Raw genomic sequence first — 24,696 nt, 5'->3', positions numbered from 1 at the left:
TACTGTGTTCTAAGCAGAACGTATGGGTTCATTTTAAATCTCCTTTGGGTGGTGGGAATTTAGATTGGGAAACCCACTTCCCATACAGGCCTTTCCCATATGGGACTGCTAATCTAATTAGAAAAAAAAACAACAAAAACAGAAGCCTAAACCATGGAAGATCCTGATCATGGATCTCCTACATCAGGTCTAGTTTGGCCCCAAGATAAAACACTGAAAAAAGGCATAATAACCCAAAATGGTATTGGTGGTTGTACAACTTGCACTAAAGAAAGAGATCCATTCAGAATGTGGAGCACAGTGAGGAGTTCATACCTATTTATACTGGAAGTTTTGCATTGTCTCTGGAAGGTCTCAGATTTTATCTCCTAACTGAAGTTCTGCCCTTGGATGGTGGTGGGAGATTTCCTGCACCTCTAGATGTCATTTTATTGTGCATTTATGATTTGTGCTCATGATTATGCTGGGGCAGCTACTCTGCTTTTGATACTGTTCATGCTTACAAAAAATTTGGGGCAGACATATTGCTTCGTTTCCAGTCTATCCATGTCCTGTAGTGTCTTGCCAAAATCCTGCAACTTTTTATACCACAGCTGTTCAGGGGGTAGGGTGTTGGTCCCATTTTTGTTGTGTTATAGTGCAAGAGTGCCCCTCCAGAAAACACTGGGAAAGAATCGCAGAATAACTTAAAAAAAAACAGAAGATGTGCGGCTGGTACAATATAAATCCACCACTAATGCACTATTAAAGCATCAATGACATGTTGCAGAACACATATGAAACCCACCACCCACAGCAGTCTGGGAGGTTCCTGAGCATATGTAGTGGCCACAGAACATTAACAGACTATTGGAGGGTAGGATGCGATGGAACCAAGTGGTTAGCGTCCTGAGCAGCAACACTCCACATTGCAACATTTTGCTTTGACAAGACACTTTGAAGGCCAGCACTAGCTTTTGCAATTCTCATTTGAAGTGTTCTCAGTACATAGCTAAACTGTTCAGTGTTTCCTGTGTAAATTTAAGTAAATTTAAATAACCCTTTAGGTCAAACGGAAATGAATCACTATGCCATATTGAGAAATCTAGAAGAATGGGTGTTCTTTAAACACCCTCATCACCTGTGAGGAAATGTGCATAAGCAATACATATGCTCCCTTGGTACACATACAGTGCACACATATGGGCATTTTGGAATAGTTTGCCATGCATGCATATTCTCTGGGAAAGACCTTTCCTGATAATTTTAGTAGTTCACATGTTTCATGTTCTAGTCAAAGGCCATGACAGAATAATTTTAGTAAGAAAGAGTTTGCTGTGCTGTGTACTTCCCAAGACCAAGGATAAAGAAAATTATCACCATCAAAGTGTTCTGGACAAAACTGACAGAAGGATTTTGCAGTTACTATAGGCAATTGGAAACAAGTCTCTCCATGCCTGGTTGTGCCATAAAACTTATGGAAGCCTTTCCAAGGTTAATGCCTCAGTTTCCCTGGTCTATTCCTGCTGGAAGCACATTGGCCTTTGAATGGGTGGGTTGTTCTGCCAATTCCCTGAATTTGTCATGGCTCTGTATCATTTCAGGATGTTCATTCAGATATCTTCCCCTGCTCCACATCTCACTGTGGGCTAAGCTACTTATGACATGGGAGATCCGTGATCAAATCTCCCTAAGCTCTTTTACTTTTCTTCAAAGCTACTTAAAGGGACTGTTATTTTGACTAGGGAAACAGCATAAGGAAGCAACATTGGAGGAGAGAAATTCTTTCTATGCTGTTTCCTTGAGTGAAATTACCTCTCAGCTGGTTTTAGCCCAGCTGAGGCAAAAATACAAGTACAATATGGGCTTTTCCCAATAGCTTAGAGGGAGAGACCTTTGTTTGAATGGGGAAACTTCACGGTGGTAGGAAGGACTCACATGGAATTGATCCTTCAGTATGGCAGCACTGAGAGCCAGTGTAGTGAAGTGATTGGAGCAGCCTTTCTCAACCTTGGGTTCCCAGGTGTTGTTGGGCTACAACTTCCATCATTCCTAGCCAGCACAGTCAGGGATGGTGGGAGTTGTAATTTAAGAACATCTGGGAACCCAAGGTTAAGAAAGGCTGGGTCAGTGTTGGACCAGGACCTGGGAGAACAGGGTTCAAATCTTCACTCACCCATGAATCTCACTGGGTGACCCTGGGTCAGTTGCTGCCTCTTAACCTAATCTACCTCACAGGATTGTTGAAGGGCATTAAATGAGGAAGGGAAAAATCATGTATGCCAATTTGAGCTCCTTGGAGAAAAAGGTGGGATAGAAATGCAATAAATAAACAACTTTCTTCCCATGAACATTAGGCAGGCACCTTTGTTGTATATTTTTCTCTGCCTGCTAATAGCCTGTAATTTTAACATGCAGCTTTCGCATGTAATTTTATTAAAATGGTTGATTTTATCTATATTTTGATAAAAAAGTCAACTTGTTTGCTTTTATTGGCTTTTTAAAATAATTTTTTTTGTAAGCTGCTTAGTGATTTTCTGCCAAGTGAATAATACATACATTTTGATAACTACATAAAGGTAACATAGGAATCCCCCCCATCTCAAATTAGAAACCCTCCCCACTCTCAGATGCAGCTTTGAAGAAAAAAGAGAGAAGATATTGGGAGATCTGGTCATGGGGCTTCCAAGTCATGCACAGTTTAGCCCCAAGGCATGCCTAGTATGTCCCTCTCCCAGCCACCTGTTACATTCTGAAGGCTGGATAAGGGTGAGAGGAAAAAATGAGAGAATGCTGATTGCAAGCCCCTTCTGCAACTTGAACTGTTATAGAGGGATGTGCATGAGAAAAACTAATTCAGAGGATTTCTGCAGGGAGTTAGGCACCCCAACTGCTGCCATGCCAAGCACAGCCTGCCAGCCCTTACACAATCTTCTCTGGAAGTCATGAGGACAAGCTCTGTTGTGTGATGGCATCTATTTGGATTAAGATTCACCCTCGTTGTTGCCTCTATAAAAAACCTCTGTAAAGTGGCTTTAGATTTGACCATGTATATCCCACTTGGGGCCACTCCACACATTACAGCAAAAGGAGGTACACATTAAAGATTTACGGTGTACCTACTTTTAGTCTGATAAAATGCCTTTTACTTTCGACTGCAGATACACTGAGGAAATCCAACATTTTGCAGATGATCTTGGTTACCCTCTCCTTCCCCTGACACATATGTCTATGATATACACACATGTTTAGACATGACCTAACATGCTATGGAATAGAAGTGAGTATATCAGTATTTCTAAATGTTTTAAAGGGGAGGTACACATTTCTGAGTTAAAATGGGAAGCACACTGACTCATACACTCATATGTTGAATTTTATTATGTGTAAGAGTAAAAACTGCCTGCCTGCCAAGGAACCCGCCCTGTTGTGTTCTCTGAGAGTCACTGTTTTGGCCAGGCTTCCTGACTGGAAGGAGAACAGCTTCCCAGAACAGTGACAAGTGCAGAGATGTAACATGCAGCTTCCACCAAGGACATGTGTTTCTGCTGCATCTCTGCACTGAGGAGTGCTTGAATAATCCAATCACAGATGGAGAGATGTGGTAGAATTATAGATTCTTAACAGAAGCTGCTTGGAAAGAAGCAACACTGTTTGACAGTGCTGTTTGACAGTGGAACAGTCATCTTTGGGAGGTTGTGGACTCTCCCTCCCTGGAGGTTTTTAAGCAGAGGCTGGATGGCCATCTATCATGGATGCTCTAGCTGAGATTTCTGTATTGCAGGGGGTTGAACTAGATAACCCTTGGGATCCCTTCCAAATCTATGATTCTATGAACACCTGAGTAATGAAGGATGGAGGGCTGAAGTGGGTAGCCTCCTCTGTTGTGGGCAGGAACTTTGGGCTCACAGTAAGAAACTGAATCATTTCATTTCTGGAAGCATATCCGTGATTCTCTTTTGGCACACTAGAATGCTCTGGCCCACTGGTTTGGAAACGATTGTAGTAGTTACTAATTCTTTTAATTTGTGCATCCACACTGTAAAGTGCAAAGTGGCCCTTCGTACTTTATTGTTTCAGGTGATGGCAAATGCCATAACGAAAGGATCCAGCATTTATAACTTATTACAAAGATTATGGGTTAATGCTGGTGTAAACAATACAATGGAGTGACTTTGGCATCTTTAAATCTGTAACTATCTAATTTGAGAAATTCCCAATAAATACCAGTGTCAAGGCCTTAGAAGAAGCCTACACCTTTTCCTGAGCAACAGCAAGGATTGTCACAAATATACATATTTTACTGAAGAGTTATTGAAAATGTGGGAGCGGTTGTTATGCACTTTTGAGAATCTGTTCTTGAAGAAGAAAGGGAACACTGCACTATGTTCATTGGCAGCCAATAAATAATGTTTACTTGGGCCTTGTATTGCCATTCTCTGGATTCTCCAGCCCCTATCCTAGTTAAGGATGCAGTTCAATGGGATAAAAACCTCATGTTTCAGTTCTTGCTTCCCACTCCCTGCAGAATGCCTCCCACCCCCAGAATGCCATCCCCACCATCATTTTGAACTTACCCCAAACTCTGTCACTAAGATGTCTGTGATGCTACCCAGAACTGTGACAAAATCAAAGATATTCCAGGCATCACGGAAATAATTCTATAAAGAAAGAACAAAACAAAGGACGAAAAGGAACAGCCACACAGCAGCAAACAGGTGACAACATTCAATCACGACGGAAGCAACAGCAACGAGAACAGAGAAATATCCACCTTTTCTATTCCTCCACCCTCCTGCCCCAGTCAGGTCCTGATTACCTTTTGGGTGCATTCCAGCTCTTGTGATGGGGATTGCAAAACTAAACTAGCTAGGGGGCTTTTCTTTATGCATTTTGCCTCCTGAAATGGGGATAAAGTGGCAGGTCTTGTCGCCTTATGTCAGTGAAAACAGCTGAGCTCAAATTTTCAGAGGCCCATGGGATTTGTTTCCACTGGCCAGAAACAGACCTCAGTGAGTGAGAGTAGGATGAGAGGGAAGGGTTGTTTTCTTTCAATATGCTCCCTGTGAACGCTTAAGGCAATGCAACTGCCCAGTGAGACCAAGGGCTGTGACACTCTCAAGCAAGGAGCAAGCAGTTGTACATCTTTCCCCTTCCTCAAATATTTGCATGGACAATCACAAGAACATCTATAAAAGTAAATACAACACACACAAGCCTAATAATAAGACTACACCTGGGGACTATTCCATTTTTCAGCTCGGCTTCTCTAAGGAGAGAATGCCAGTTGTCTCCAAAGCCTAACTAAGTAATGGCAGAGCTATTACTAAGCAAATTAATTCAGCTCATCAATCACAGTGAATATCAAATAGTGTGGTTCAGGGTCAGGAATGAGTAAGTTCTTGAAAGAGTCCTTGCCAGCAATTTGGTCTAAATTGTTTTAATATTGTATTTTTATATTGTTGTAACTTGCCCTGGGACCTTGTGGTGAAGGGTGGGTAAATCTAAAATTGAATTAAATTAAAATTAAGATTATTATTTTTGGAGGGTCACTTTAAGATGAGTAGAGAAGTTGGGAGTGGCAGCTATCCATGGACCCTAAGCCCAACACCTCAAAATGTTCTGCTACCCATTGCTATCTGCTACCATTCCATTGCTATAGACACTGGTCATTTAAACTCTTGTGTTTCCTCTGAGTTTAGCAACCAGGGATGCAGGCAGAGAGATTGCATGGCTTAACAGATTGTATTTGGCCCAAGTGTTGTCAGGTGCTGGCTTCTATGTTAGAAGAAAGCCTTCAGTGATCAGATTTCCTAAAGCTGCTATTGTCACAATATTGCTTGTAACAATAAAACTTATTATTCACATGAACCTATGGTGTTTCTGTTTCCCTTTTAAGAGCGCTTAGAGACCAACTTAGTTTCTGCTCTCAAGTTTGGCTGCTGAACATTAAAGTTTTCAAATGAGAGGTGAGATGTTTAGTTGGACCCCTTGGAATGGAACATTCATGTTGCAGAAGAAGCTAACAACTAACTGACCTTTGTATAGATTTATTGCTTTCTCACTCTCCCAGGAGGCCCCCTCTTTCTTTCTCTGACTACAACATTCAAGCCTGGACACTGCCCAAAAATACTCTTCTCTAAATCATGGGCGTAGCAAAAGTCAGAGTTTAACTAGAGTTGAATGTGAAGAATAAGTAGCTTCCTGTACAGGAAGCCAAGAGTCCTAGCACAAGCAGCCCTGTTGCAAGAGAAGCTAAGGTCTAAATTTGGTGATTTTTTTTCAGACTCCTTTGTAAATGAGTCCGTTTATATTCATGGCCTCCAGCAGAAATACAGTTTGTTTCTGGAGGAGTGATATGTTGTTACTTCCCATGCTTCCATAAGCAGTGTGATCTCTGAGGGCCCTGTGAGCTCTGTTAAGTCATGTAGAGGGACAGATGGGCAGGGTATAAATAATAAATTATTATTATTATCAAATAAATTAAAATTTTCTTTAAAAACAACAACTAACCAAGGTGCAATATATGCCTTCCTGTTTCATGAGGAAGGGGGTCATGTTCCTCCCACTCTGTAGTGGACGCCTTCATGATTATTTCTCATGAAGTTTAGCAAGAGTGACACTTACCAACAATCCAAAGGCGATGATTTTCAGAATGCACTCCAATGAGAACAGGGAAGTGAAGACAATGTTGAACATCCTTAGTAGATGATCATATACAGGTGTGGCATTGTAGAACTATTGAGGGGGTGGGATAGAGAGAGAAATAGAAAGAGAGAAAGCACAGTCATGAAGATGGAGGTAGGGTTAGGATAGGGAAACTGGGGGAGCTGAAACAATGCTGCACTAGGCCAGGGTAAAAGCGAGACCCTCCCCAGTTAATACTATAAAAATCCAGTTTAGTTGCTACTTCAGCGTCACAGCTATTCAACAGGGGTAATAACAGACCAATGAGATCAGCTCAATAGGAGCACAAATGACTCTGAATAACAATGGGTTTGGACAATGTCCACTACGATGGTACTCAGACCTATGTAGCTCAGCTAGCTATACAGTATGCATCATACCCCCACGTTAGTCAGGGCAAACCCCACATGAAGCACACCCCATGACTCCGCCTACTTACTTTCATCATTAAGACAATGGTGTTTAGGGCAATCATGGCCATAACGGTGTACTCAAAGGGTGGTGAAACCACAAACTGCCACATACGGTACTGAAAGCTCTGCTTGTTCTGAGGCATGTGCCGGGTGAGTGGCTTGGCGCTGATGGCAAAGTCAATGCAGGCTCGCTGTGAAGAGAGAATAGAAGAGTAGCAGTGAAGAAGGTGCAGGAGTCATTTTCAAGAGAAGATGCCAAGGAGAAAAAACAAGCTTGGATTCATAGGAAATGTACGTAGATCAGGGACACAGCGCATGCTTTGAATGCAAAAGGTCCCAGGCCCAATCCTTGGTTTCTCCAGGCAGGGCTAGGAAAGATTCTTGCCTGAAACCCTGGAATGCAGCTGCAAATCAGCATGAATAGTACTGAGCTACAAGGATCAATAGTCTGACTTGGCATAAGGCAGATTCCTATGGTGCTATATTCTTTCCTTCTGATTGGATCACTTTAGCGTCTGCTTTGACCAAAATGTTTGCTCTTCCCTCTAGTCCTTCCTTGTACTGACTCAAGACATTTAATGTGGCCTTACTTTAGCACCAGTAGCAAAATGCCTGCTGTATATGACATTAATTTTGAAGGCAAGGTTGTGCACATCGGTATCTTAAGATGCCAGAAAACATCATGTTGCAAGGTTGAAACATGCATCTATATGTCAAGGAAGATGCAAATACCCACTAAGTGCTTCTAAACCCAAGTCTTACCTAGGAAGTAGATGAATGTCTGCTTTCCTACATGAAGTTGGTCTAAGACATGAGTCTATGTACACATGCCTTCAAAAAGCAATGTGGTAAATGGCCCTAAGGTTATCACTAAAATAAACGAAGCACAACTAATTATCACCTATGAAGTCTTCCATCTGGCTGTCACCAACTTGGTCCTTCCCATGATGGCTGGGGCTGATGGGAGTTGCAATCCAAAACATCTGGAGTGGGCTAGGCTGGTGAAGGCTGCTTTAGTCCCATCCCAGCAGCATGACTTGGAAATCCTAACCTCAATGAGCTAAATACTATTCAGTTCACACAACCAGTTCAGTGAGCTCTGCTTTCTACAGGATCCTCAGAGGAATAATTACCGTATTTTTTGCTCTATAAGACTCACCTTTTCCCTCCTAAAAAGTAAGGGGAAATGTGTGTGTGTCTCATAGAGCGAATGCTGGCTGCGCAGCTATCCCAGAAGCCAGAACAGCAAGAGGGATTGCTGCTTTCACTGCGCAGCGATCCCTCTTGCTGTTCTGGCTTCTGAGATTCAGAATATTTTTTTCCTTGTTTTCCTCCTCCAAAAACTAAGTGTGTCTTGTGGTCTGGTGCGTCCTATAGAGCGAAAAATACGGTATCTTGCCTTACTTTAAAAATAAAAGAATCCCTCCCAACTTCACTGGGGCTCTACCGTTGCATGGTGGAGCATCCATCATCGGTTTCTGGGGTTTTTTGGGGTGGGGTATGTGGAATATTATCAGTCATGGAAAATTGTGACTGAATCAGGCTGAAGATTAGGCACTCCTGCTTTCAGAGGACATCAATATTCCCCCCAGGGCAGCTGCTTGAGGTGGGCTATTACTATTTGTAGAAGAAGGAAACAGAAAAAGGATTGTGCACCACAAAACTAGGAGCAGAATCTTGTTCATGTTGCAAGGAGTGGAGGGAAAAAAACAAATGATATCAACTGAACCTTAAACTATCACAAATTCCAGTTTCCTCCAACCTTATAGATTGCAGAAGTAGAGGATACATCAATAAAACTCTAAAGACTTCTAGTACACGGTGCATTGCCCCTTATGTTTACTTTTGTATGTGAGTGGTGGTGTTGCTGCTTTTAAATCTCTGTGTTGGGTATTTTTTAAAAGATTCTGATGTTATTGTTAACTTCTTAGAATTTCTCAAGAGGAGGAGATGGATGCAGTTCAAAATGGGAATGAGCTTCTTGGGTATTCTATAATAAAACTGTTTTTGAAATCTGTTGACTTTTTGTCATTTAAGTTTCACTGCTACTAAACACAGATTCAGTTATCCACTGCCCCCACCCCCACCCCCTTTTAACAAATCAAAGTTTTGAAACTATCATGAAGGAATGGAATAGAAACTTCAGGAAGCTGGCTGGGTTTACCAGTACCAGTACTTTTTTTTTTGCCAAAGCACTTTGCCTAGTCCTACCTCATTCTTCTCCAGGCTGTACTCTTCCATCATCTTGTCCCCTTGCTCCTGGAAGGTGATAATGATTAAGGCCACAAAAATGTTGACAAAAAAAAAAGGGAAGACCACAAAATAGACTACATAGAAGATGGACATCTCCATGCGATAACCAGGACTGGGACCTTGATTCTCATATGTAGCATCCACTGAGTGCTTGAGGACACTGCAGAAAAAACAAGGAGAAATGGGGAAAGCGAATGAGATGTGGTGGGAAGAATTGAAGAGCCCTGTGAATGATCCATCATGCTCGCTGATCCATCTAAAATAGTAGTAAAGCCCTATGATTTCTGAGATAGGTTCCTAATACTCAAAATTTAAGAAGATTTGAGATAGTCCATGTCAGAAAAACCTTCATGGAGCAGACTATTTAAAATCCCAAATCAGCTGTAATCACACCAAAGTGTCTGTAAAGTCTTTTGTAGCTTTTGAGATTCTCATCACACAGTGAGATGAATCTTACTAAGCTCAAGGTCTCAGATGGCAGCTGGCAAAATTCTTAGCAAGTGGGAAAGAGATGGATGGGAAGGCAGCACTTACCTCTTCCTCTTGGGTGCATAGAGGAAGAGGAAGATGCAGTCATTTGTTCTGGTTCTCTTTCCCATGTGGTTGTCAATGAAAGCACTGGTACTTTTGAAATGGAGACACCTTCTAACAATTCTGTTTTTTTTAATTAACAAAAATTATATTTACAAATCTGTAAGTCAACAAAACAAAACGTTAGACTTTCCAGAACCAGAGATTAGTCTGAAACATAAAACATTACATTCCAAACATTCTTCTGCAATTTCAAAACCATTTGTCTGTGCATGTATCTCTCAGAAATTCATGAACTCCATTTTGTTTGAAAATAGCTGGTATATGTATGCTTTGGGCTCTCTCATCTTAACATACTGTATTACCCCTACCATCCATCACAGCAGCTCCCCAGATTGTTTTTAAAAAACAATTTTTATTAAATATTTTCTTAGTTTACAAAAGTACATTCATTGTCTCTTTTTTCAGGTTCTGTATTCTACAGATCAGTTACATTTGTTGTGAGACATTAGTGTTATATGCAGTAAGTTCCCCAGTTTGTTAATTTGTTGTTGTTGTTTAGTCGTTTAGTCGTGTCCGACTCTTCGTGACCCCATGGACCAGAGCACGCCAGGCACTCCTGTCTTCCACTGCCTGACCAGTTTGGTCAGACTCATGTTTGTGGCTTCGAGAACACTGTCCAACCATCTCGTCCTCTGTCGTCCCCTTCTCCTTGTGCCCTCAATCTTTCCCAACATCAGGGTCTTTTCCAGGGAGTCTTCTCTTCTCATGAGGTGGCCAAAGTATTGGAGCCTCAGCTTCAGGATCTGTCCTTCCAGTGAGCACTCAGGGCTGATTTCCTTAAGAATGGAGAGGTTTGATCTTCTTGCAGTCCATAGGACTCTCAAGAGTCTCCTCTAGCACCATAATTTAAAAGCATCAATTCTTCGGCGATCAGCCTTCTTTATGGTCCAGCTCTCACTTCCATACATCACTACTGGGAAAACCATGGCTTTAACTATACGGACCTTTGTTGGCAAGGTGATGTTTCTGCTTTTTAATATGCTGTCTAGGTTTGCCATCGCCTTTCTCCCAAAGAGCAGGCGTCTTTTAATTTCGTGACTGCTGTCACCATCTGCAGTGATCATGGAGCCCAAGAAAGTAAAATCTCTCACTGCCTCCATTTCTTCCCCTTCTATTTGCCAGGAGGTGATGGGCCCAGTGGCCATGATCTTTGTTTTTTTGATGTTGAGCTTCAGACCATATTTTGCACTCTCCTCTTTCACCCTCATTAAAAGGTTCTTTAATTCCTCTTCACTTTCTGCCATCAAGGTTGTATCATCTGCATATCTGAGGTTGTTGATATTTCTTCCGGCGATCTTAATTCCGGCTTGGGATTCATCCAGCCCAGCCTTTCGCATGATGAATTCTGCATATAAGTTAAATAAGCAGGGAGACAATATACAGCCTTGCCGCACTCCTTTCCCAATTTTGAACCAATCAGTTGTTCCATATCCAGTTCTAACTGTAGCTTCTTGTCCCACATAGAGATTTCTCAGGAGACAGATGAGGTGATCAGGCACTCCCATTTCTTTAAGAACTTGCCATAGTTTGCTGTGGTCGACACAGTCAAAGGCTTTTGCATAGTCAATGAAGCAGAAGTATATGCCTTTCTGGAACTCTCTAGCTTTCTCCATAATCCAGCGCATGTTTGCAATTTGGTCTCTGGTTCCTCTGCCCCTTCGAAATCAGCTTGCACTTCTGGGAGTTCTCGGTCCACATACTGCTTAAGCCTGCCTTGTAGAATTTTAAGCATAACCTTGCTAGCATGTGAAATGAGTGCAATTGTGCGGTAGTTAGAGCATTCTTTGACACTGCCCTTCTTGGGGATTGGGATGTAGACTGATCTTCTCCAATCCTCTGGCCACTGTTGAGTTTTCCAAATTTGCTGGCATATTGAGTGTAGCACCTTAACAGCATCATCTTTTAAAATTTTAAATAGTTCAGCTGGAATATCATCACTTCCACTGGCCTTGTTATTAGCAGTGCTTTCTAAGGCCCATTTGACTTCACTCTCCAGGATGTCTGGCTCAAGGTCAGCAACACACTACCTGGGGTATATGAGACATCCATTTCTTTCTGGTATAGTTCCTCTGTGTATTCTTGCCACCTCTTCTTGATGTCTCCTGCTTCTGTTAGGTCCTTTCCACTTTTGTCTTTTATTATGGTAATCTTTGTACGAAATGTTCCTTTCATATCTCCAATTTTCTTGAACAGATCTCTGGTTTTTCCCATTCTATTGCTTTCCTCTATTTCTTTGCATTGCTCGTTTAAGAAGGCCTTCTTGTCTCTCCTTGCTATTTTTTGGAAATCTGCATTCAATTTCCTGTATCTTTCACTATCTCCCTCGCATTTTGCTTGCCTTCTCTCCCCCGCTATTTGTAAGGCCTCGTTGGACAGCCACTTTGCTTTCTTGCATTTCCTTTTCGTTGGGATGGTTTTAGTTGCTGCCTCCTGTATAATGTTACGAGCCTCCATCCATAGTTCTTCAGGCACTCTGTCCACCAAATCTAAATCCTTAAACCTGTTCCTCACTTCCACTGTGTATTCATAAGGGATTTGACTTAGATTGTATCTTACCGGCCCAGTGGTTTTTCCTACTTTCTTCAGTTTAAGCTTGAATTTTGCTATAAGAAGCTGATGATCTGAGCCACAATCAGTTCCAGGTCTTGTTTTTGCTGACTGTATAGAGCTTCTTCATCTTTGGCTGCAGAGAATATAATCAATCTGATTTCGATGCTGCCCATCTGGTGATGTCCATGTGTAGAGTCGTCTCTTGTGTTGTTGGAAAAGAGTGTTTGTGATGACCAGCTTGTTCTCTTGGCAGAACTCTATTAGCCTTTGCCCTGCTTCGTTTTGAACTCCAAGGCCAAACTTGCCAGTTGTTCCTTTTATCTCTTGACTCCCTACTTTAACATTCCAATCCCCTATAATAAGAAGAACATCCTTCTTTGGTGTCATTTCTATAAGGTGTTGTAAGTCTTCATAGAATTGCTCAATTTCAGTTTCTTCAGCACCAGTGGTTGGTGCATAAACTTGGATTACTGTGATGTTAAAAGGTCTGCCTTGGATTCGTATCGAGATCATTCTATCATTTTTGAGATTGCATCCCAGTACAGCTTTCGCCACTCTTTTGTTGACTATGAGGGCCACTCCATTTCTTTTACGGGATTCTTGCCCACAGTAGTAGATATGATGGTCGTCCGAACTGAATTTGCCCATTCCCGTCCATTTTAGTTCACTGATGCCCAGGATGTCAATATTTATTCTTGCCATCTCATTTTTGACCACATCCAACTTACCCAGGTTCATGGTTCTTACATTCCAGGTTCCTATGCAATATTTTTCTTTACAGCATTGGACTTTCCTTTCGCTTCCAGGCATATCCGCAACTGAGTGTCCTTTCGGCTTTGGCCCAGCCGCTTCATCAGCTCTGAATCTACTTGTACTTGTCCTCCGCTCTTCCTCAGTAGCATGTTGGACGCCTTCCGACCTGAGGGGCTCATCTTCCAGCGTCATAACTTTCATATGCCTGTTGTCTTTGTCCATGGAGTTTTCTTGGCAGGGATACTGGAGTGGCTTGCCAGTTCCTGCTCCAGATGGATCACGTTTGGTCAAAACTCTCCACTATGACCTGTCCATCTTGGGTGGCCCTGCACGGCATAGCTCATAGCTTCTCTGAGTTATTCAAGCCCCTTCGCCACGGCAAGGCAGTGATCCATGAAGGGGAGTTTGTTAATACAGTGGTGCCCCGCAAGACGAATGCCTTGCAAGACGGAAAACCCGCTAGACGAAAGGGTTTTCCGTTTTGGAGGTGCTTCGCAAAACGAATTTCCTATGTGCTTGCTTCGCAAGACGAAAATGTCTTGCGAGTTCCTGCGGGGTTTTTTTCCTCCCCCCCCTTTTTCCCAAGCTGCTAAACCGCTTATCAGCTGATCGGCTAAGCCGCTTAACAGCTGATCGCTAAGCCGCTTATCAGCTGATCGTTAAGCCGCTTATCAGCTGATCGTTAAGCCGCTTAACAGCTGGTCGCTAAGCCGCTTATCAGCTGATCCGCTAAGCCGCTAATACTGTAGCGCTAATCCGCTAAACCGCTAATGGGCTTGCTTCGCAAGACGAAAAAACCCGCAAGACGAAGAGACTCGCGGAACGGATTCTTTTCGTCTTGCGAGGCACCACTGTAGCCAGTTTTTAATCTTAGGGATTGCTGATTCTTTCCATTTTAAAGAAAGACCTGTCTTTGATGTAACTAATACATTGCCCACATTTTGTTCTTTGTAACAATTCTTCTAGGGCACTAGAAGCAACCCCTGCTATTTGCACAGTGCTGGATATAGGTGATTTTAAACTCTAGACGTTATCATCTTATGGAGGGGCAAGGCTTTTAGATGGTAACGTGTATTATTTCTCTGATTTTAAAATGTGGTTTAAAATATGCCAACTCTCCTATATTTGCGGCCCCTTCTGCTCATTCTTCTGAATTGAGCCCTGGACATCTGCCTCCAAATCTCGCACCAATGGCACTGCTATATTAATGTGGGGTGTGGGCACTGGAGGTCTACAGTAAGCTGATCACAGTTATAGGTCACAAGAGAAATTGTTTCTCTGGCAAAGGGGTTATATATAGGGCATTTTACAGTGAATTTGATGCAACCTATGTTTTTAAGTTTTTCATGTTATCTACACATCATCATCCAAATGGCAGCCCCCCCCCCAATTTAATTTGCATTTCCCAATCTATTGATAATGCAGTAATGGAGGTGGGAAATCTGGCATAAAATGGCATGTAACTCACTGAAGTACATTGTGTGGCTGGTTTGTTGTTGTTTTAACATGGGTAAAGCTATTTTTCTCAGTGTTATTTATTTCCACATCCCCTATTCCCATTTGCTTGTTGTCTGAGCACAATCTAGCTATTTTATTTCAACAGTTCAAAGGAAAGGTAGCATGCCTAACTTCACCAGTTGTCGCTGGAGGCATGTCCACTTTAGTTTAATTTTCTAAAACAGCTGTTTTGTGTACAACCGCTCTTGCACTATTCCACAGACAAAACATTTTTTAAAATAAAAATGGGACATATGCACAGGTAAACAAATACCTATGTGCATGCCCACAATGGACCTTGGGTTTCCAGAAGGTAAAGTTCATGAATCACAAGCCCCAATCTTAATTACATTTTGCCTCATTTTACATTCCTGTGCTTTCAGTGGCTTTTCATTAGCAGAAATAAAGAAACATTTCATACAAATCCTTCTTCCCAGGATGGTGTTTTTATATGGCAAGGTCAAACTATGGCTGATAAGCCTGGACTTCTATGTGACAAAAGTGTCTTAGTGATGAAGCTAATCCAAAAAGGCTAGACTAGTTCTGTCTAGGGACCAATCTAGTTTCCAGCAGCGGCCAACCAGATACCCGGCAGCCTAACATAGTAACAGACACTCATTTTCCTGAATCACTTACTCTGGCCAGCCTTCTCCTGTAGATACAGTGAAAAGAGTAAGGAGCGCCCACAACACGTTGTCATAATGGAACTCATATTTCTTCCATTCTCGTTTCTCAGCCTTCACGTCATCCTTCTCATAGACTAAGTACTCTCCCCTGATGAAGGAGATCAAGAGAAACATTCAGGGACACGCTACAACAATGAAGTGGGCAATTTAGCAAGGATATGTTATGGTGCAAATGGTTGCTTTGCCAGTGATTGGAGCTTCAGTCTCTGTGTGAATATAAGGAGTGTCTGAACCTTTTATTCATGTTATCACACAATTCATGTTATCACTTCATTCATGTTATCACACAATTCATGTTATCACTTCATTAACTTGACTGACACTGATGTACACCAGTTTAAGATTTGGCTGTGTTATTAAAGGTAAAGGTAAAGGTACCCCTGCCCGTACGGGCCAGTCGTGTCCGACTCTAGGGTTGTGCGCCCATCTCACTTAAGAGGCCGGGGGCCAGCACTGTCCGGAGACACTTCCGGGTCACGTGGCCAGCGTGACGAAGCTGCTCCGGCGAGCCAGCACCAGCGCAGCACACGGAAACGCCGTTTACCTTCCCGCTATAAAGCAGTACCTATTTATCTACTTGCACTTAAGGGTGCTTTCGAACTGCTAGGTGGGCAGGAGCTGGGACCGAAAGACGGGAGCTCACCCCGCCGCGGGGATTCGAACCGCCGACCATGCGATCGGCAAGCCCTAGGCGCTGAGGTTTTACCCACAGCGCCACCCGCGTCCCTGTGTTATTAGTAAGAAAATAACTGAGCTATGCTGTGATTTCACTATGGATCTGGGTTATTTGTATTATTATTCTTGATTATATTTACTTAATGGTGAGATATAAAATCAGCATAACAAACAATACTAACAAGTACACAGCAAAATATAAACCAGGAACTACAGCATTAGAATTCATTTGCCTGCACTGATGTAGCAGGGAACGCAACATGCGAAATGCAACCTGAAAGCTCCAACCTAATTTGGGTTTTGAGTCTATAACTCTAGAGAAGAGACATAAAAGTTCTTAGAAAATGTTAGAATGGGAATGGTGTCAGGCCCAGGAAGCAGAATGGTGGCAAGATGGATGGAAGCAACATACATACCTGCAATCTTTTGCAAACTCCTTGGACTCATCAGTGCAGTAGAAGAATTTGCCTTTAAAGAGCTGGACAGCCACCACAGCAAAGATGAACATGAAGAGCATATACACAATGAGAATATTGAGGACATTTTTGAGTGAGTTCACCACACAGTCAAAGACGGCCTAGAAAGAACACAGGGTTCTGGTAAGGGTTTGCTAGTTAACTTATTATAATGTATATCCAGCCAACCGAAGTGGCTTAAAGAAAACTCCAAATCAGCTTGCAAAAAAATGGACATACAACACCAAATATAAAATCAAGCTAAATTAACAATTGTGTGCAGCACTAAAATATCAGCACTAAACAAATGAATAAAAACTATTTTAAGAGCTGCAGACAATAAAATTGCAGAACACAGCAATTCAATTTGATGTGAAACATTTATTAAAATAAGTAAGTAGAAATATTCAAAAGCCCTTTAAAAACAGATAGAAATCCAGTGGATTCCCACTCCACTATCTTGCTTCCACCACCTCTCTCTCTTGCAGCTGCCTATATGAAAGCAGAGCCTCTCAAGGGCTGAGAAATCACTGTGGGAGCAGGAAACTTCTGAGGAAGCCAAGTCCCAAGCTGTCTGCATAACCACAGAAGTACCTATTTCTTGAAAATCCTCAGCCCATCCAAAAATAATTTCAAGTTCCTCCAGAACAGAGCAATAACTTGTCCCCACAAAGAGGATTCCATCTTTTTTGCTACTTATAGATAAAGCTGTGTTAGTCTATTGTAGCAAGAGAGAGTCTAGCTCTCTTATTTATTACATAAATCTTCATGGATTACAGTCCACTTAATCAGATGCATGAAATGTTATCCTCATTTTGCAGAATTATGGTTGGAAAACAGGCACAACTATGCTTAGGTATAGATGGACCCATTAAAGTCTGGTCCATCCCAGTTCTCACAGGTGATGGGACTAAATTCATCCCATCCCCTTTCCAGGCAGATTTTAAATGGAAAATTATTTAAAATGCACCTAGAAACACACATGTTAAAGTACTTATAAGGCAGTCTGATGGTTGCATACTCTCTCCAGTCCCCCCCGCCCCACCCATTTTTCTATTTATAGCTTCAGGAATAGTGTATGCAACCACCTAAGCAGCTAGCATGGGGGGCTCCTTGCTTCCAATATGCATAGAGCAAGACTCCCTGAGAGCAACAGTACTTGATATCATTCTGTCACTCCCAGAGAGAACTGTATGGGGGGAAATGGCTGCCCCAATGTTTACATGCATTTTAAAGGGAGGGAAGTTCAGAGAGGGGTTGGAGGCAGCACAGAACCTGCAGATCCCCTCATAATGGAATTCACTGGACTGTGGATTCTGAAGATGATCCAGGTCATGCATGATCTGTCTGGATTGTATAAGGGTAGGGTGGATTCTTCCTCCATCCCTAACTATGATCCAATTCAAATGACACTGAGAGATGCCTATGGAGAGAAAATACAGAAACCCCTCCCTTTGTTTCACTAGATCTCATACATGAAAGGGTCTGAAGGCTGGGTCCAACCTTCTTCTCACTCTAACCACACCCACATTTTCTTTCTTAAACTGTTGATTTACATCCCCCCAAAACAACAATGATTATCATCATCATTTATTTATATAGTTCCATCAATGTACATCTCCATCTTTTTTTGCTGCTACCCCCAACACACCTTGAGCTTTGGCAATCGCTTGATAGTTTTGAGGGGTCTGAGGACACGCAGGACACGCAAGGATTTGATGGTGTTGATGTCTTTCCCTTTGGTGCCTCTGTAGAGAGATGTTGGGTGAGGACAGAAGAGCAAGGAAAAACAATGAGGCTTGAATCTTTACACTGTTCTAGACAGAGGACTGCCAAAGGGAGATATATACTCATGCTATATGCTACCCTTTTTGTCATCCATACTACTTTTAAGGTTCTGTTGTAACAGTCGCATCTACCTTTTCCAGATACCACTCCATTCTTTCCATTCCTTAAGCTGCTTTACCCTTTTTTATATGCTTTTGATTCCACCCATCACTTCATCTGTACTGGTACCCTTTCAGTTCATACCCTTTCTGTTCACCAGCACCATAGGATTTAGATCCCTTGTGAAGAATTCCTCAAGGTGCTAAGAAGTTGGAATGCTCCGTCCCAAGGCATGTGCTCCTCAAAAAAGAAAATAGCCTGGTCTAGAAGTAACATTTTCAAAGGGGGTTCAAGTATTGCTGGATGTATTCTTTAACTGTTGTTACCAGATTCACTGAGAAAGCATAGAAGGTGCTGTGAGGTGTATTGGAGTGTTACCAGGTAATGGCACTCATTGATACCAGCTGATACACAGCACTAAAGTATTCAACACCAGTTCTCTACTCAGTTCCAATTTCCTTTAAAGTTCAAATCTTGCCAGTCAAGTTATCCTGTCTGTTTTTATGCTACCCTATATTAGTTTCCCCTCATCTCCTGTGCTACTAAAGTTGTCTTCTCCCAGTTTTGTAAAGTGTACACACATACAATGCCAAGAATCATTACAGCCTTACTAAGGTTTACATTTCTCAGATCCTAACTGGCTATGCATTTGTGTGTAAGGTAAAGGTAAAAGGTAAAGGGACCCCTGACCATTAGGTCCAGTTGTGACCGACTGGGGTTGTGGCGCTCATTTCACTTTATTGGCCGAGGGAGCCGGCGTACAGCTTCCGGGTCATGTGGCCAGCATGACTAAGCTGCTTCTGGTGAACCAGAGCAGCGCACGGAAATGCCGTTTACCTTCCCGCTGGAGTGGTACCTATTCATCTACTTTGACATGCTTTCGAACTGCTAGGTGGGCAGGAGCAGGGACCAAGCAACGAGAGCTCACCCTGTTGCGGGGATTCGAACCGCCGACCTTCTGATCGGCAAGTCCTAGGCTCTGTGGTTTAACCCACAGCGCCACCCACGCTGTGTGTACATCATATCAAATGAAGGGGGGCATTTTAAAACAGGATTCTCCTAAGAATGGAGAAAATAACAAAGGAAGAAGTTGCAGCCTGAATTAATGCTCTCACTGTGCTGCTTCAGGAACCCATGCCGAAGTGAAGCAGAATATGTTGATGTTGTTAGAAACATATACTAGCTTTATGCAGATAACTTATACAGAACTAACAGAACACGGAAATGTGGGAAGCTCCTTACAGACCTGCTACAAATTGAAAGAATACAAAGTACACCTACAGAATCTTTATAGCCCTGAGGCATAAAAAACACATATTCAAACATACTGGGTGCTTTGGTTGTTGTTGTTGTTGTTGTTGTTGTTGTAGTAGTAGTTGTTATTATATCATGTAGTAAAGCCTTCCTGGGACTGTACTACTGTACTTCAGAATGCAGATGGGTGGCATGGCATATTTCATGACAAAAATTATTCTATGTTGAAAGCCAGCACCCCAGTGAGAATGCTTGCACATCTATGCGAATTGTTCTAGCCTATCCTTCTCCATGACACATTAGTTTTCCAATCCCAGAGAATTTTTGGTATGGGGAGAATTAAAAGTTTATTCTGAAGTAGTCCTGTCCTTGGATGACTGTTCAATATGCTTTTCCTTAGCCTATCCACTGGCTCACATTCTGTTTGCATCCAGATAACCTAGAACCTTCTCTCCAGCAGTAAGATAGAATTCCATCTCTCCCTCCAGTGCACAACACACATGCAAAGGTGAGAGTATCAATATGCTAAAGTTCTTCAGTCCCATTTAGCTCCACCTTGTCAATTTTTCTTATCGGGTGAAAAAGTGAAAAAGAAGATGACAAGGACATATTCCTGGAATCAATTCCTAGTTTGGAGAAATACATAATCTCTTCTCATCTTCTACAAGAAGCCACTGAAAGCCAGCCCCACCATTAGGCAGAGCAGGGCAGCTGATTTTGGAAATCATGAATATGCAGCAAATTGTTAGCTACAGTATTTAATTTATTAATGTTGTTGTATTTTTACCAGCTGGGGTGGTAAGAGAAACTTGTATATGCCTACAATAAACCACTGCAAGTCCACTACAACACAACTTTTCTAATAGCGGGTTTATTTGAGGCATCTATATAATAAATTATAGTTATAATTTAAGGAAACATTTAAGCAACATGACTGTATTACAGGAGAGCTATTATAACTACAGCTGCTTCACAGGTCCTGCTATCTAACATACACTTCTGCAAGGAGCACTCTTTCTTTTACACTTCTGATTCAACACATGTGAATAGCCTCATACTATAAAGAGAGTGGAAAACCTTTTCTCAGAAATGCACTGCTGGAGAGATGGTTTTCAAACTTTTGAGTGAACATATATTCAATGGAGAGCCAACAAAGCCACTTGGAGAAGAGCCCCTGATTATAATCCTTCCAAAAGTCAGACACAAAGGGAAAGAGTTCTAGCTAGAGACCTCTGAGTTCTAGAGACCTCTGAGACCTCTGAGAGACCTCAGCTAGATAATCTCTCATGACACTTCTAATAAAATGACAGTTTTAGATGCCAGAAAATGCAAAACGGATGCCTAGTAGTGACATATTCCAGCTTGATCCAATTAGCACTCTCTGGCCATGACATTCCCAAACACTGTCATTTTCCAGCATAAATGTTTAACATTACTGAAAATAGCTAGCCTGCAGAACAAAGAGACAGAAGGATTGTCTGTTTGGGCATAACATATTTCCATAGTTGTGAAAATGCCCTGCTTATTTGCGTTATATCTCTATTCACCAGAAGACTTTCCTTCAAACAACAGTGAGCCCCAGGCTTTACAGACAAGCAAACTATGCTCTCCAACTCCCTCCTTGACAGAACAAAAGTACAAGGGAGGCTAGATTTAAAAAAAAAAAAAAAACAACTCCCAAGCATATGTCCCAGGGCCGTTTTTGTTGCTGTTGTGTGTAGATGACAACAGGCCTCTAGGAAGTAGCACCCTGTCCTATGACTGCTCAGTGCAGTTGGATGTTCCCAAAGTCTCTAGCACGTGGGGCTTTCTTTTTAAAGCTGATGCTATTTCTAATCACCATCCTTGTCCTTCATCCTTGACAACATTAGCATATCATGAGTTCCTGGCACAAGTAGGATTTCAATATATTTCAAGCAGGTTGCAGTAGAATGTTCTGTTCAGTGCACATCATGGCCATTGCAGAGTCCCAGAAAGTGAAATCCTGACAGTAAAATACAATGATCCCAACTCAGTGATGCAACCTACAACAGTACCAACGGAATGACTGATGTTTGGAGAGACGAAAGGAGCTCTAAAATGTATTCCCTTCCAACCACATTAGCCAAAGTGATGCATAACCAAGATAACATAGATAAATAGAATGTGTACCAGAGAGTGAGTGAGAAAGAAAGAAAGAAAGAAAGAAAGAGAGAGAGAGAGAGAGAGAGAGAGAGAGAGAAAGAGACAGATAGAAAGACTTTACCGTGTGCTGCTCCTGTTGTGAAGTGGCAGTGAAAGGGAAGAGACAAGGAAAGTGAGTAACATTAAGAAAGAGAACACACAACATAAACCCCAAACGAACCCAATACCACATGCTGGCTCTGTTCAGGGAAGTTTCTGAAACAAATAGGTTTTTCCTGCACCCTTCTTTGGCGGCTGCCTTGAAACACAGGGTAGTAATGTGCTACAACTGTTTAGCTACAGATCTTAGGCTAAACAAGATCAAAGCCTTGGTGTTGAGAAAATCCTTCATGCCAGCTCAGCTGGAAACCTGGGAAGTTTCCAGCATCACTGGACAAAGCATTTCTTACAAAGAAAACAAACCTGTCTGCCCTTGCTCATCCAAAAACAAACAACAAACACAAAAAACCACCTGAGGGCAAAGGGCAGCAGCCAAAGGCGCTTCAAAAAAACTTATTCATCTCTTATGTGGAGCTTACACACATTCAGATTGTACTTGTTTTTTATTCAAGGCTTAATCTTTACCCTAAATTTACATATCCTTATTCTTTAAAGCTTTTTGGTCTTTCACTCAGCATCCATTTCTTGATGTGCTTACTTGGATTTATATACTAATTTCCACTGACATAAAAATCGAGGCGTCAAATTCCAATGGTTACACAAATCCTGACTAAGGAATGAAAATGAAGAGGAGTTTGATTGAAATATCAAGTCTTTATACCTAAGCACGCTTAGTAGGGACAAAGGCTGCAATCCTAACCCCACCTAACTGAGAGTAAGCACCACTGAATTCAATAGGACATATTTCGTAATAGGCATGGTTAGGATTTTATGTGTGACTTGGTTCCAAATAAACATATGTGGGATCAGGTTGCATGCCTCACCACATGGCATGGGAAGCTAATTAGGCTGTTTAGGTCTGGGACACTGTTTAACAATTCTCAGTCCTTACCTCTAAGTTAGTACAAATAAAAACTATTGTTTCATGAAGCTCTACTAACTTTCCCTATCAAGGTGATCATTCTTTTGTCCAAATACAGATAGCAATAGCGGTGGGGGAGGCCAAGCTCTCATCGGCACAATTTTTTTTGGACCTAGGTGGGGTAATAGCAATTATCTTGACACTCCTCCGGTGATCCCAAGTTCCAGTCTAGAACAGTGGCTATGAAATGAGTTTACAATCCAGAATCTAGTTGCTTAACACACTGGTGTGGCTGCTACTGATGCAATAGTATGAATAAACATAACGTGGTGGACTACAGAGCAGTTTATACAGTCAGATGACAGCAACACAGCTGAAAAACAATACAGACCCTTGTACATTTAATTGAAGCTGGCATGATTGGCTCAAAAAACATTTTCTAAATGCTGATGAAAATTTTAATGAAACTGATGAGAGATGAGAGAAGAACAAACCAGATCACCAGTGATATAGAATGCATAAGAAAGAGAGGAAAAGAAAAGTGCAGTAGAGGGTGGCAAGTTCCATCAGAGTAATAAATGACTGGGAAACACAACCACCAACAATGTCGCTGCAAAGTTGTTTGCACTGACTTTTTAAATGCCAGTTATGTCAGACATTAATCCTATTCCACCACTCTTCTATGGTGGCAATTGTCAGATTATAAAAGAAAATGAGACCCATACTCTCCAGGAGCCCCAAATCTCTGATAAATCTGTCAGATACCCATCATCTCTACTAATGCACCCCATATTCTCTTCCATAGCTCTTGCTGCCCTTATTGTTTTTGAAGCAGAAGCACTCTCCTAGTCAGATCTCCAAGGCTGTGTATATAAGCATGTGCATGTTGGATCAGTAGAATAAATGCTAATCTATTGCAAGGTGAATTCACAGCTCCCATTCTTCAGTCCTGCAGGTACAGGATCAAGTTCCATTGTGTTAAGATATTTTTAAAAATGGGATATCTGGAAGAGTGAGCTACGGCAGGCCTTAGAGACAATTACACTTTCACCCTGCTACACAACCCAGGTACATAGGCTTGCCTTACAGGGACATAGGCTTGCCTTAGTCACAAGTTCACAACACTACTGGAGCTTGCCTTTCCATGTGATGGCACTGGCTCAGTGCCACGTGCTGCCTATGTGACACCTGACTAGAAACTTTAGTCACCATTCCAGGATTTCAGCCTGAGTTCTTCCCCAAGCTTGTTCTATGTCTGGCCACTTAAGAGATATGCTAGAACTGTAAGAGTACTTTCACCTGAGACAGCTACAGAGGAACTCGCAGTACCATCATGACAACAAATAATCATGAATAAAAAGGACATATGGAGGGGTCCGTAAGCGAAGCATTGCGGCCTCAGGCGAGAACTGAAGGTTTCAAATGTTCACTCTGTATTCAGGCTGCTTTGCCCATCGCCTCAGGACGGAAAAAAATGAAGAATAACATGCTATTAAAGGTGTGTGATCTGGGAAAAGAGGCTGAAACACCTCCAGATTAAATCTCACCTGGGCATGACTGGAGACAGCAACCCTGAGACCCCAGTGCATGAGTGCAAGCACTTTTGAGGAGGCCATAGCACGTTCCTAGGTTCATGCAGAGAGCCAAAACCTATAGAAGAAAGTTGCAGATGCACGGAAGAGCTGGAAAATGGGTGCAAGGCATGCAGGTAGGGAGGAAATAAGGTGGCTATTCCAGGAGAAAGGCTGACTGCACTAATCTGGTAACCTTTGCGTTGCTGTGGAATCTCCTACCACCCTTGTGGTTTGTAGACAGAAAATATGAGATAAGGTTGCATTAATAATTTTTTTCTCATGCATCACAAGAGC

The 24,696-nt window shown here is 42.1% G+C and overlaps 1 protein-coding gene across 15 annotated transcripts in view; it reads right to left on the bottom strand.

Annotated features, from left to right (window-relative positions):
• The window catches only part of CACNA1A (calcium voltage-gated channel subunit alpha1 A), a 258,043-nt gene that overhangs the window by 56,579 nt on the left and 176,768 nt on the right, over positions 1–24,696 (bottom strand). For 14 of the 15 annotated variants that reach the window (XM_080996998.1, XM_080996997.1, XM_080996993.1 and 11 more), the window contains 7 exons: positions 18,194–18,290; positions 16,504–16,664; positions 15,363–15,500; positions 9,291–9,492; positions 7,106–7,270; positions 6,607–6,717; positions 4,557–4,640 (listed from right to left, as the gene is read on the bottom strand). In XM_080996998.1, the coding sequence (XP_080853124.1) occupies positions 4,557–4,640; positions 6,607–6,717; positions 7,106–7,270; positions 9,291–9,492; positions 15,363–15,500; positions 16,504–16,664; positions 18,194–18,290 (958 nt within the window). The remainder of the gene's footprint in view (positions 1–4,556; positions 4,641–6,606; positions 6,718–7,105; positions 7,271–9,290; positions 9,493–15,362; positions 15,501–16,503; positions 16,665–18,193; positions 18,291–24,696) is intronic. The other variant, XM_080996987.1, reaches the window with a different exon arrangement.

The sequence above is a fragment of the Podarcis pityusensis genome (assembly GCF_964106645.2).
Source record: "Podarcis pityusensis genome assembly, chromosome: 2".
Taxonomy (NCBI): domain Eukaryota; kingdom Metazoa; phylum Chordata; class Lepidosauria; order Squamata; family Lacertidae; genus Podarcis; species Podarcis pityusensis.
Note: the sequence above shows the minus strand (reverse complement) of the source record. Positions and strands in the feature narration are given on the sequence as shown.